The sequence below is a fragment of the Sabethes cyaneus genome, chromosome 2 (genome assembly GCF_943734655.1).
Source record: "Sabethes cyaneus chromosome 2, idSabCyanKW18_F2, whole genome shotgun sequence".
Taxonomy (NCBI): Eukaryota; Metazoa; Arthropoda; class Insecta; order Diptera; family Culicidae; genus Sabethes; species Sabethes cyaneus.
Genome location: NC_071354.1, coordinates 108,141,485 through 108,154,234, shown reverse-complemented (window position 1 = coordinate 108,154,234; position 12,750 = coordinate 108,141,485). Strand labels below are relative to the sequence as shown.

The following is a 12,750-nucleotide window of genomic DNA, read 5'->3' as shown; positions in this document are numbered from 1 at the left end:
TCTGCTATTTACCGAAGGAATTTTGACAACTGCAAGGCAAGCAATTATCTGTCATTTTTTCCATGTAAAACTGCGCTATCTGAAAGTGAAACAATATTTCTTGTGAGGTGCATACTGGTAAAGAAATCGCAAACGGAAAATATTTTCTTTAGCATTTCTTGGCCTATCTTTTTGCCCATTTCTTTTCAGGTCGATATTGTGCTTAAATATTGAAAATCATAACACACACAGCATAATTCTGTACCAAAAAAAATCATTAGTGGAAAAAATCGTAAGAAAGGAATTTTCTGACTCTTGGGAAGATAGAACAATAATAAATAAAACATTCATGATACCTAAAAGTCAAAAAACTTGACATGCCAAAAAAAAGATGGTCCAAAAATAATGATTCGATTATCCGGGTGGTTCGATTATCCGGGCTGAAAATAAAAATCAACACCCGGATAATCGAGTCCGGGCTGTAGTTCGACAATGGGCCCTATTCTCACAATCACCTCACTCATCTGACTTCTGTCACGCGCCCTATTCTGGCAGTCACCCTCACCTCATCTAACACCTCCCCATTTAATTTGTAGTTTGTACAGTCACCCAGGTGAGCGGTTGATAAATAACATAGTTTAAACATCGTGTGAGTAACCTGGGTTTTTGACGTAGGACTACGTCTTTGTCTACTATCTGGGACTGAGTAGCACTTTGTGAAAACGAAAATAGAAGCGTAACGTTGGAATGAAAGATTTCAAATGGTAATAACTACTAAACTACTGAACGAAACTGAACAATTTATGTGTCGTTAGTAAGATAAAATGATCAGCAATTTTATGGAGCGGCGAGGGAGCAATTTTATGGACGGCGTAAGAGTGCTCCCATACAAATGAAACACAAATTTCCTAAAAACTCGAGAACTAATCAAGCAAATGGAACCGAATTTGGCATGTGGGAGTTTTAGAAGGCGGGATTTTTTTTTATGGTGTACTGAGACCCCTTCCCCTTCTAAAAGGAGGGGCTCCCATGCAAATGAAATACGAATTTCTTCATAAATCTAGAACTAATCAAGCAAATGGAACCAAATTTGGCATGTGGGGGTTTCAGAAGGCAAGAATTTTTTCTATGGTGAATTGAGATCCTTCCCTTCTTTAGGGGGGGGGGGGGAGCTCTCATACAAATAATATACAAATTTCCTTATAACTCGAGAACTAATCAATCAAATGGGACCAAATTTGGCATGTGGGGGTTTGTGGAGGTAAGAATTTTTTCAATGGTGTACTGAGACCTCTTCCCCTTCTAAGAGGGGGGGGGGGTCCTTAACAAATGAAACACAAATTTTCTCATAACTCGAGAATTAATTAAGCAAATGGAACCAAATTTGGCATGTGGGGGGTTTTGGAGGCAGGAATATTTTCTATGGTGAATTAGGATCTTTGCCTTCTTTAAGAAGGGTGGATCCCATACAAATGAAATGCAAATTTCCTCATAACTCGAGAACTAATCAAGCAAATGTCCAAATTCTGCATGTGGGGGTTTATGGAAGCATCAATTTATTTTATGATGGTTTGAGTCCCCTCATCCCTGTGGTAGGAGAATAAGGACTCTCATTCAAAATAATAGAAACCGGACGGGATACTTGGGAACAAGGAGGCCCGAGTATCCGCCAGGGCCCTGTCGTTTTCTATACAGATGGGTCAAAAATGAATAGCTCTCACAGGCCCAGGAATAAATATTTCAATACCAATGGAACACTGGCTCACAGCATTCCAGGCTGGAATATATGCAATCTACGAATATACACGTGTCTGCCTGGTTAGAAACTATAGATATGCTAACATATGTATTGTTTCTGACAGCCAAGCAGCGCTTAAAGCACTTAAAGTTTGTACTTGTAATTCAAAGCTAGTATGGGAGCGTATCCTCTCACTGACGCAACTGACGGAAAAGAATCAAGTAAACCTTTACTGGGTTCCCGGTCATTGCGGAGTGGAAGGAAATGAAAAAGCCGATACTTTAGCGAGGCAGGGTTCATCTACGGACTTTATCGGCCCAGAACCGTTCTGTGGTGTGTCACCAAGCGCGCTTAAATCCGAACTTCGGGCATGGGAACACAAAACAATAGAGGAAAATTGGAAATCCTTTACAGGACTAAGACTGTCTAAGCGCTTTATACAGCCAGACCGTAAAAAAAGCCTATCATTGCTTCATTTGAAGAAAACCGGACTAAGCATAATAATAGGACTATTTACCGGTCCGAGCAAACGTCATCTCAAAACGATTGGTAGGTTGGACAATGATACTTGCCAACTCTGCGAATTCGAAAGCGAAACCACAGAACATCTGCTCTGCCAGTACAGTGCACAAATTCTTCGCAGACTAAGAATCTTCGGTAAAGGAACAATGGAGCCTTTCGAAGTCTGGTCTGCAAATCCCAATCAGGTAATAAACTTCATAAGAAGTTCAATGCCGGACTGAGAGAAGAAGTATGAATTGACAATGACAATCACTTCCATCAATAGTGTTATGTCGGCAACTAATACCTAGACAAAAGAAGAAGTATACCACAATAGATCAAAATAAAGGTCGCAGTGGTCAAATCTTCCGACAAAAAAAAGGTCTCTCATAAAAATAAAACAGAAATTTTTGCGCATGTGCCATATTTTCTATTCTATTCTACTAGTTCTATTCTATTCTACTAGCAAACTAGTAAATGCTTCTCGGAGCAAAAGAGAGTGAATGGACGCCGTTAACTTACGTGCCTGTTGCCATTCATGTAAAAACAGAAGGACATTCGAATGGCACGTCATATTTGCGATGAACGTGCTCTGGCTTTAATGTTATTTGTAACCAATGGGCCTTTTAAAGGTCACAAGCGAGTGAAAGTTAGATTATTGAAACATGTCAAGCTACGCATAATCATATTCAATACAATTCGTACAACCCTTAGGGCTGTATAGCTTGTAGTTTTTCTTCCAATTCTGAAAAAAAAAACTGTAAAATTCAGGGAATTCTTTTTTCGAAACTGAATAGACACTCTGCGTACGCTCAAAAGTTCTCTGGGCTTTGTTGGTGGTTGTTGCCAAGGCTGGAATAACTGGATATCTAGTCTAAGTCCCCCTAACAAAAAAACTGGATATCTCTGGAGGATGAATGGGCTCATGAAACAAGTATTTTCTTGGACCACATATTACATCATCTCCGTGTGATTCAAATATCAAGTAAATGTAGCTATAAAGATGCTCAACAGGATATGTGTTTCTGCGGTCTATATTAAATAAGTCTATGCTATAGAGAACTTTTGCAGTCTCTCTTGTTAATAAATTATAACTTGATCGAATCGAAAGATATCCTATATTATAAGGTGCCAAATCACATGTTTAGTTTCAAATCTTGTTTTAACAAAGTTTTCTAGTTCAACCTTACTTGTTCGAATCAATACCGCATTATGTTGTATTGCCGATATCAGCTACCCACCCACGTACTGGTTGCGTTACCTTAACTACACGTTTTGGATACCATAGAGCAAATCCAGCTCAACTAGCAAAACGATTTTTCTCGACTATTTTTGTTGGAATGATATTGTGCTGATGTGTTGGATACCACGCAACGATTCATTTTGCATGAAACATATTTTTTTCGTCAAGAGTAACTCAATAGGGCGTATTTAGAAATGAGGTTATTATTTTTAAAAAAATCGTATATCAAAACTAATTTGTTATAGTCTAGTTTGTACTTTAAAATAAATCGTCTGTAAAAAAAAGTAAAACTGTTTTTATTCCTTTACAGAATTAATTTCACTGCAACGATGCTGAGCTGAACATTTACAAAAAAGCATACAATGAAGCAATTGATACTGATCTTCAACGTTGAATTCGTTTTTTGTTTGGTAAATGTAGCAGCTCACTCCGAAAGGCGCGACTTATTACACCACGAGATTATTAGGAACCATCAAAATTATCACTATTATAGCGTGGACAATTGTGGAAATGAAATAAAATTTATCGAGAGAAATAGCAACAGAAGCAGCAGACACTTTACTAAAGTTTTGTGCCAAAATAAATTCACTTTAAAGCGCAAAAGGCATGGATATCAACAATTATACAAAAACAGGTACCTTGTACGTCATAGTGTAATAAAAGAGGAACGTAATAACACCAAATCATCGCATGCCATTCATTGGCCAGTCAAAAGGGAAGCGACCGTAGAAGGTGATCTTATTCTAGGAGGACTTATGATGGTGCATTCTAGAGAAGATTCTGTTACATGTGGACCTATTATGCCCCAAGGTGGCATACAAGCATTAGAAACAATGCTATACACGTTAGACAAAATCAATATGGATAATCTTGTCCCTAATGTAACAATTGGAGCGCACATTTTGGACGATTGTGATAAAGATACTTACGGTCTTGAAATGGCCGTTGATTTTATAAAAGGATCAATTAGTAATATTGATGACGCGACAGACTACAATAATTGTAGCAAAGGTCACAAAAAGAAAGTAATATCGGGTGTCGTCGGTGCAGCTTCTTCCGTTACATCTATTCAAGTCGCAAATCTTCTACGACTTTTCAGGATTCCGCAGGTAGGCATATAAATATATTAATGTGAATAATGAATAGTATTTAATCTTATAGATCTTATAGTTTTGGTAATAATTAGTATTTGAACTTCCCGTATTCGACCATTCCCGATGCGATTTGAACCCTCCGTTACTCGCGCTGTTGTATTATGTATAAGCCTGTAAACCGTTAACTTTATCTCGGTATACCTCGGGATTCCAGCAATAAAGAAAATTACTGTTTTCAGCAAAGTTGATCCGCAGACCAAGGTCTTTCAAACGGTGGAAAAAGTTTCATAAGTTTTCCACCAAGTGGCATTAGTATTCGAGTGAATTCTATTAGGTTTTAGCATGCCTATAAATCGAAGTTGACGCGAGTAACGAAAGAATAATTAAATTTGGTATAATTGCTTATTCCGACTGACTTCACATTCAATTTTTGAAGGCTTTATACGGGTTAACTCCTCTTGTAGTGACGCTCGTCCAGTCCATTCATTCAGATTTTCAAAAACAAAATCGTTTTACCGTTTTTTTTAAACCAAGTTGATGTAGAGTTATGTCCATATATATATTTTTTCATAGTTTTGGACAATGTTGCAAATCGATGGAGAAGTAAAAGGTGCCTACCCGTACGTGAGCGAGTGTGAGAAGCATAGCATCGAAAGCTTACTCCACTGACGCAAGCGTATGACAAATAACCGCTGGTGCTGTGCGCATACTTTCTGCTACCGACACACTCGCGAGCACACAGACTTGTAGCGTCGTTCTGCGCAGACCGCTCACGAGCTGTTGATTTCGATTTCGAAATCAACAGCTCGTGAGCTGTCAACAGCCAGCAAGCGTGAGTAGAATGTATGGCTACAGACTTCGTCATACTCTTTATCTTCTTTATCTTACACCCTCAGTAACACACGCGGGGGCCCTCGTGAATGTTCGGTATCAACTGTTCGGGTTGCAATGATGAGCGAGAGCGACGACTGTGACTGATAGCTAAATACACACTCGCAAAAACTAATCGCAGGGTACCAATAGGAAGTCCGAAAAAGATGCTCATGGCAGTGTATTCGTTGAAATGAGACCGCACGTGTGAGAAAATTATACCACTGGCTTTAGATGCACAATCGCATCATGTTATCAGTTTTTTTTTTCAATCTTTTACCATCAAATCTTTTTCTAATTTGTAAATAAAAAATACGAATGTCCCAAAACACCCCAAGTTTTATTTTAGAACTCGCAGGCACTTTTGGATAAGAAATACTCAACGAGAAAACGCAACGTTTGCGATTTATGCATGCGCAGAATTAAAAATCAGGCGCGTTTACGGCAATTACTAAAAATGTTCTTAACTAGATTGTGTTAAAATTTATGGACCGGTTTTCCGAAAAACTTTGCTTGCTGACTTTGGAAACATAGTTTTGAGTTTTCAAAGTTGGTATGAAGTTTTCCGTGTGTATACTCAAATATGAATACATCAAACCGGTAGAATTACATAGACTTACTGGTGTTGAAACCCTAGAAGCTATGTCAAATTTCAAATTTCCGACAAAAATCGTTGCAATCTTCTAGTGCGATGATTAGGTCTCTTTATAGATCATAAGTTAGCTAGGTTAGATATTAGGTTAAGATTTATATTTTTTCCCCTTACATGTAGGTTTTAATCCCTACTGTTAAATAATCTTAATTGTCGTAACAAATCATAAGAAATCATAATAATAGTATATAATGCAATTCTAATAGTGTTGAAAAGTCATCACTTGTGATTGAACACACAATATGATATAGGATAGTTACTCTTAAGTATTTTATGTAATCGAATATTTGCTGCAATAAAAAAAATACATCAAACCGGAAATAAAAAGAAAATTGAAGTTTCGAAAATTCTTTCTATACATGAATGAATGTGTTTCAAAATACATCTATCCACAGTAAATTCAATAAATGTTAGTACCCTAAGTAACTTCATATTTATTTAAACGAAACGTCATCTCTTGCAATTTCAATCAATTTTAATTGTTGCATTTTTAATTTATCCGTTTGTTCGACTATTTTAAAATTCTTGCAACACAGAAACTCTTCAGTGGTATCACTCCGAAAGTTTAATTACAAAAAAGGCCTATCGATTCACATGAAATGGATCGAAGAATTTTCAAAATCATGGCGATAGGTCCCACTTGCCCCATTTATCGGGGCAAGTTTGATTGAAAAGTTTGATTGAAAAGCATAAAATAACAGAAACTTATGTATGTTAATGTACAGCAACGTTAAAACCTTGAAAAAAGTAAAAGAGAGAATGTTTCTACTAATAGTTCATTCAAAAATGCCGTAACAAAATCAGATTACTATCAAGGCACAAAGGGCGATTTTATAATGAATCTGAAACACAATTTGTGAGAAATTACGCAGTAATGCAATATTGTAATGAAATATAGCTGAATATGTAGCTGTATCCAATTCTTGCGAGACGTGATTTATGAATCACCATTCTTTAATAGCTCGCAAATACGATTATAATCTGTTTGTTCTACATGCCTAATACGTTAGAGCTACTAGTGAAACGATCTTAAGAAATAGTTACGCTATACCAACCATAAAGCTTTATTGTTTCAGTTGCAATTAGCTTAATTATATCAATTTTGCCTACTCAGAGTCAATTAACATCGTTTATGAATCTCCGGAATATGACCAAACTGTTTGCTCCCTCATAAGCCAATTTCTGTGGTCTTTCTTTTTGGATGCTCTTGGTTAGTCTTTTTTGGTTTTATTTTAAAACTGTGCCGATATAAATATTATGTAAATAAACTGAAAACGTTCGGTAGTATATCTATAAAATGTATTAGGACAGGAAGTTTTATTCTGAAACACTTTATTTTTATTAGGTCCCCCTTGCCTTGCCTTATTTATAATCTTCTATACCTATAAAGAAGGATTTCTGTCTGTCTGTCTGTCTGTCTGTCTGTCTGTCTGTCTGTCTGTCTGTCTGTCTGTCTGTCCTGTGTTCCTTATAGAATCAAAAACTACTGAACCAATCGGCGTGAAAATTTGCATGTAGAGGTTTTTGGGGCCAGGAAAGGTTTTAGTGATGGTTAGAGACCCCTCCCCCCACTAAGAGGGGGGGCTCCCATACAAATGAAACACAAATTTCTGCATAACTCGAGAACTAATCAAGCAAATAGAACCAAATTTGGCATGTGGGTGTTTTCGGTGACAAGAATTTATTCTAGGGTAATTTGAGACCCCTCCCCTCTTTATAAGGGGAATTATAACTCCTCTCCCCTTTAAGAGGGGGGGTTTCCATACAAATTTCCTCATAACTCGAGAACTAATCAAGCAAATGGAACCAAATTTGGCATGTGAAGGTTTTCGAGGGCAAGAAAATTTTCTATGTTGAATTAGGACCCCTCCTCACTTTAAGAGGGAGGGCTCCTGTACAAATGAAATACCAATTTCCTCATAACTCGAGAACTAATCAAGCAAATGGAACCAAATTTGGCATGTGTGTGTTTTTGAAGACAAATTTTTTTTCTATGATGAATTGGGACCCCTCCCCACTTTAAGAGGGGGGGGGGGCTCCTATACAAACGAAATACAAATTTCCTTACAACTCGAGAGCTAATCCAGCAAATGGAACCAAATTTGGCATGTAGGTGTTTTTGGAGGCAAGAATGTTTTCTATGATGAATAAGAACCTCTCCCCACTTTAGGAGGGGGGGCTCCTATACAAATGAAATACAAATTTCCTCATAACTCGAGAACTAATCAAGCAAATAGAACCAAATTTGGCATGTGGGTGTTTTCGGTGACAAGAATTTATTCTATGGTAAATTGAGACCCCTCCCTCTTTATAAGGGGAATTGTAACTCCTCTCCCCTTTAAGAGGGGGGGCTTCCATACAAATTTCCTCATAACTCGAGAACTAATCAAGCAAATGGAACCCACTTTGGCATGTGAAGGTTTTCGAGGGCAAGAAAATTTTCTACGGTGAATTACGACCCCTCCCCACTCTAAGAGGGGGGGCTACTGTACAAATGAAATACAAATTTCCTCCTAACTCGAGAACTAATCAAGCAAATAGAACAACATTTGGCATGTGGGTGTTTTTTTTGGTGACAAGAATTTATTCTATGGTGAATTAGGACCCCTCCCCACTTTAAGAGGAGGGGCTCCTGTACAAATGAAATACAAATTTCCTCATAACTCGAGAACTAATCAAGCGAATTGAACCAAATTTGGCATGTGTGTGTTTTTGGAGACAATTTTTTTTTCAATGATGAATTGGGACCCCTCCCCACTTTAGGAGGGGGGGTCCTATACAAACGAAATACAAATTTCCTCATAACTCGAGAACTAATCCAGCAATTGGAACCAAATTTGGCGTGTAGGTGTTTTTGGAGGCAAGAATTTTTTCTGTGATGAATTAGGACCTCTTCCCACATTAGGAGGGGGGGCTCCAATACAAATGAAATACAAATTTCCCCATAACTCGAGAACTAATCAAGCAAATAGAACCAAATTCGGCATGTGGAGGTATTTGGAGGCAAAAATATTTTCTACGGTGAATTAGGATCCTTCCACACTTCAAGAGGGGGGTTTCTACACAAATGAAATACAAATTTCCTCATAATTCGAGAACTAATCAAGCAAATGGAGCCATATTTGGCATGTGGGTGTTTTTGGAGGCAACCATTTTTCCCATGATAAATTAGGACTTCTTACCTTTTTAGGAGGGGGGGGGGCTCCCATTCAAACGAAATACAAATTTGCTCATAACTTTAGAACTAATCAAGCAAATGGAACCAAATTTGGCATGTGAGAGTTTTAGATGGCAGAATTTTTTTTCTGTGGTGTATTACGACCCCTTTCCCTTTTAAGAGGGTGGGCTCCTATACAAATGAAATACAAATTTCCTTATAATTTGAGCACTAATCAAGCAAATGGAACCAAATTTAGCATGTAGGAGATTTTTGAGTCTTGAATTTATTTTATGATAGTTAGAGACCTCTCACCCCTGTGGTAGGGGGATATGGACTCTCATACAATTAAAACAGAAATTTTTGCGAAACTCAAAAACTAATCCAACTCGAGAAATTCGAGACTCTTCCATAAAACATTAATCAATAACAAGACCACAAAAACTATCTATAGTAACACTAGATCATTCAGGACAAGCCGGTCGCGAGTTTTGCCGGTGACCCGCCGTCGGAAGCGCCGCCCACTGGGGGGCTTGCAAAACTCGAGAAGTGACAAAGATCATCCGAGATTCATGATTTATGTACAACACAGGTTAATTTGTGGCAATACGAAGTTTGTCGGGTCAGCTAGTACCCTTATATTTAATACCGTTTGTCAAATTATACAACTAGTTTTTAGGTGTAACCGGTTAACACGCTCATTATGTTTATCTGTTGTCAGAAAAACATGTACTTTTACGAATTTCTGCGGACAAAATTTCTTTTATAGAAAGGTGCGTCCAACTTACAACGCAAATTCGTGAAGTACAAATTAAAAGCTCATTTTTGGTGTTTGTAATGGCAATTCTAAATAATCTATAATTTTAATGTATGCATAGTTCAGTTAGAGAAAATGAGGTTCAAGAGAGTTATGAACTCCGTTCCCACTTACCCCGTATTCACACTTCCTCCGTGGTACTTTAGTTATGTTGAAATATTCGAACTCAAAAATTATTTTGATATCGTCGTGCGGGGTGAGTTTTTTTTCTCAATCTGAATGGAATGGAGGAGCGTCACTCCAAGGAAGATCGATCACTCCTTTACCACAGTATTGCAATACTATGGTAAATAAAATACAAGCAGAATTTAAAAATTTGACACATGTAATTTCAAAAACTTTCGCCAAATGGCTCACAGCTTTAGATAACTTATTTTGCTTCCTTTGTTAAAATTTTCGTTCAGGATCCTGGTATAACCCGAGGGGCAAGACACTGTTGAAAATATATTACTTTTCCCTATGGAAATATTTTTTCAACCTTAATATATTGACCTTTCCCACCCATAATATAACCTAAGGCCTTATAAAGTTACATCTTTTTATACATTTATAGAGCTTTAACAGGGCCTAATATATTATTATATGATAATATTAAGAAGTGTCTTGCCCCTCGGTATAACCTCAGGAAGAGATTCTTTTTTTAGCATTAGAAGGAAATTTAGCAAAATATATCAAATACTGCATACTTCAGGGATCCTAGCAGCACAAACAAACTACATAATATTTTAACCCTTATGTGGACGATGTGATTCTTGGGTACCATTTTTTAAATACGAATATAAATAATCTATACCTATAAAGAAGGATTTCTGCAAGGGGTCGGTCACTCGGCACAGCCGTTTTTATTTTAGGCGACTTGAAACGAGCCGAACTGTGCCGATGCTGTACCGAAAGTGCCGAACTGCAAGATTTGTTAAATTCGTTATAATCTGATAGATCTGGCAACCGTGCGAGATGATTTTGACAACTGACCGTGCTCCCATTTCATATGTAAAATTGAACCGGAGGTGTGTAAAGCCCTATAAATGTTATTTTTATAAGGCTTTAGAGGTGTGCCGCTTGATATCTCTGGAGTGCCGCGGTACAATGTGCTGAGTGTCCGACCCCTTGGATTTCTGTCTGTCTGTCTGTCTGTCCTGTGTTCCTTATAGAATCAAAAACTACTGAACCAATCGGCGTGAAAATTTGCATGTAGAGGTTTTTGGGGCCAGGAAAGGTTTTAGTGATGGTTAGAGACCCCTCCCCCCATTAAGAGGGGGGGCTCCCATACAAATGAAACACAAATTTCTGCATAACTCGAGAACTAATCAAGCAAATAGAACCAAATTTGGCATGTGGGTGTTTTCGGTGACAAGAATTTATTCTAGGGTAATTTGAGACCCCTTCCCTCTTTATAAGGGGAATTATAACTCCTCTCCTCTTTAAAAGGGGGACTTCCATACAAATTTCCTCATATCAAGCAAATGGAACCAAATTTGGCATGTGAAAGTTTTCGAGGGCAAGAAAATTTTCTATGTTGAATTAGGACCCCTCCTCACTTTAAGAGGGGGGGCTCCTGTACAAATGAAATACCAATTTCCTCATAACTCGAGAACTAATCAAGCAAATGGAACCAAATTTGGCAGGTGTGTGTTTGTGGAGACAAAATTTTTTTCTATGATGAATTGGGACCCCTCCCCACTTTAAGTGGGGGGGGGCTCCTATACAAACGAAATACAAATTTCCTTATAACTCGAGAGCTAATCCAGCAAATGGAACCAAATTTGGCATGTAGGTGTTTTTGGAGGCAAGAATTTTTTCTATGATGAATAAGAACCTCTCCCCACTTTAGGAGGGGGGGCTCCTATACAAATGAAATACAAATTTCCTCATAACTCGAGAACTAATCAAGCAAATAGAACCAAATTTGGCATGTGGGTGTTTTCGGTGACAAGAATTTATTCTATGGTAAATTGAGACCCCTCCCTCTTTATAAGGGGAATTGTAACTCCTCTCCCCTTTAAGAGGGGGGGCTTCCATACAAATTTCCTCATAACTCGAGAACTAATCAAGCAAATGGAACCAAATTTGGCATGTGAAGGTTTTCGAGGGCAGGAAAATTTTCTACGGTGAATTAGGACCCCTCCCCACTCTAAGAGGGGGGGCTCCTGTACAAATGAAATACAAATTTCCTCCTAACTCGAGAACTAATCAAGCAAATAGAACAACATTTGGCATGTGGGTGTTTTTTTTGGTGACAAGAATTTATTCTATGGTGAATTGAGACCCCTCCCCTCTTTATAAGAGGAATTATAACTCCTCTCCCCTTTAAGAGGGGGGGCTTCCATACAAATTTCCTCATAACTCGAGAACTAATCAAGCAAATGCAACCAAATTTGGCATGTGAAGGTTTTCGAGAACAAGAAAATTTTCTATGATGAATTAGGACCCCTCCCCACTTTAAGAGGAGGGGCTCCTGTACAAACGAAATACAAATTTCCTCATAACTCGAGAACTAATCAAGCGAATTGAACCAAATTTGGCATATGTGTGTTTTTGGAGACAATTTTTTTTTCAATGATGAATTGGGACCCCTCTCCACTTTAGGAGGGGGGGTCCTATACAAACGAAATACAAATTTCCTCATAACTCGAGAACTAATCCAGCAAATGGAACCAAATTTGGCGTGTAGGTGTTTTTGGAGGCAAGAATTTTTTCTG

General features: G+C 37.9%; 1 protein-coding gene across 1 annotated transcript in view; it reads left to right on the top strand.

Annotated features, from left to right (window-relative positions):
* Window positions 1–3,823: 3,823 nt before the first annotated feature.
* Window positions 3,824–12,750, top strand: part of LOC128738868 (metabotropic glutamate receptor 8-like) — a 29,098-nt gene continuing 20,171 nt past the window's right edge. The window contains exon 1 of the mRNA XM_053834321.1: window positions 3,824–4,570. Coding sequence (XP_053690296.1) covers window positions 3,824–4,570 — 747 coding nt within the window. The remainder of the gene's footprint in view (window positions 4,571–12,750) is intronic.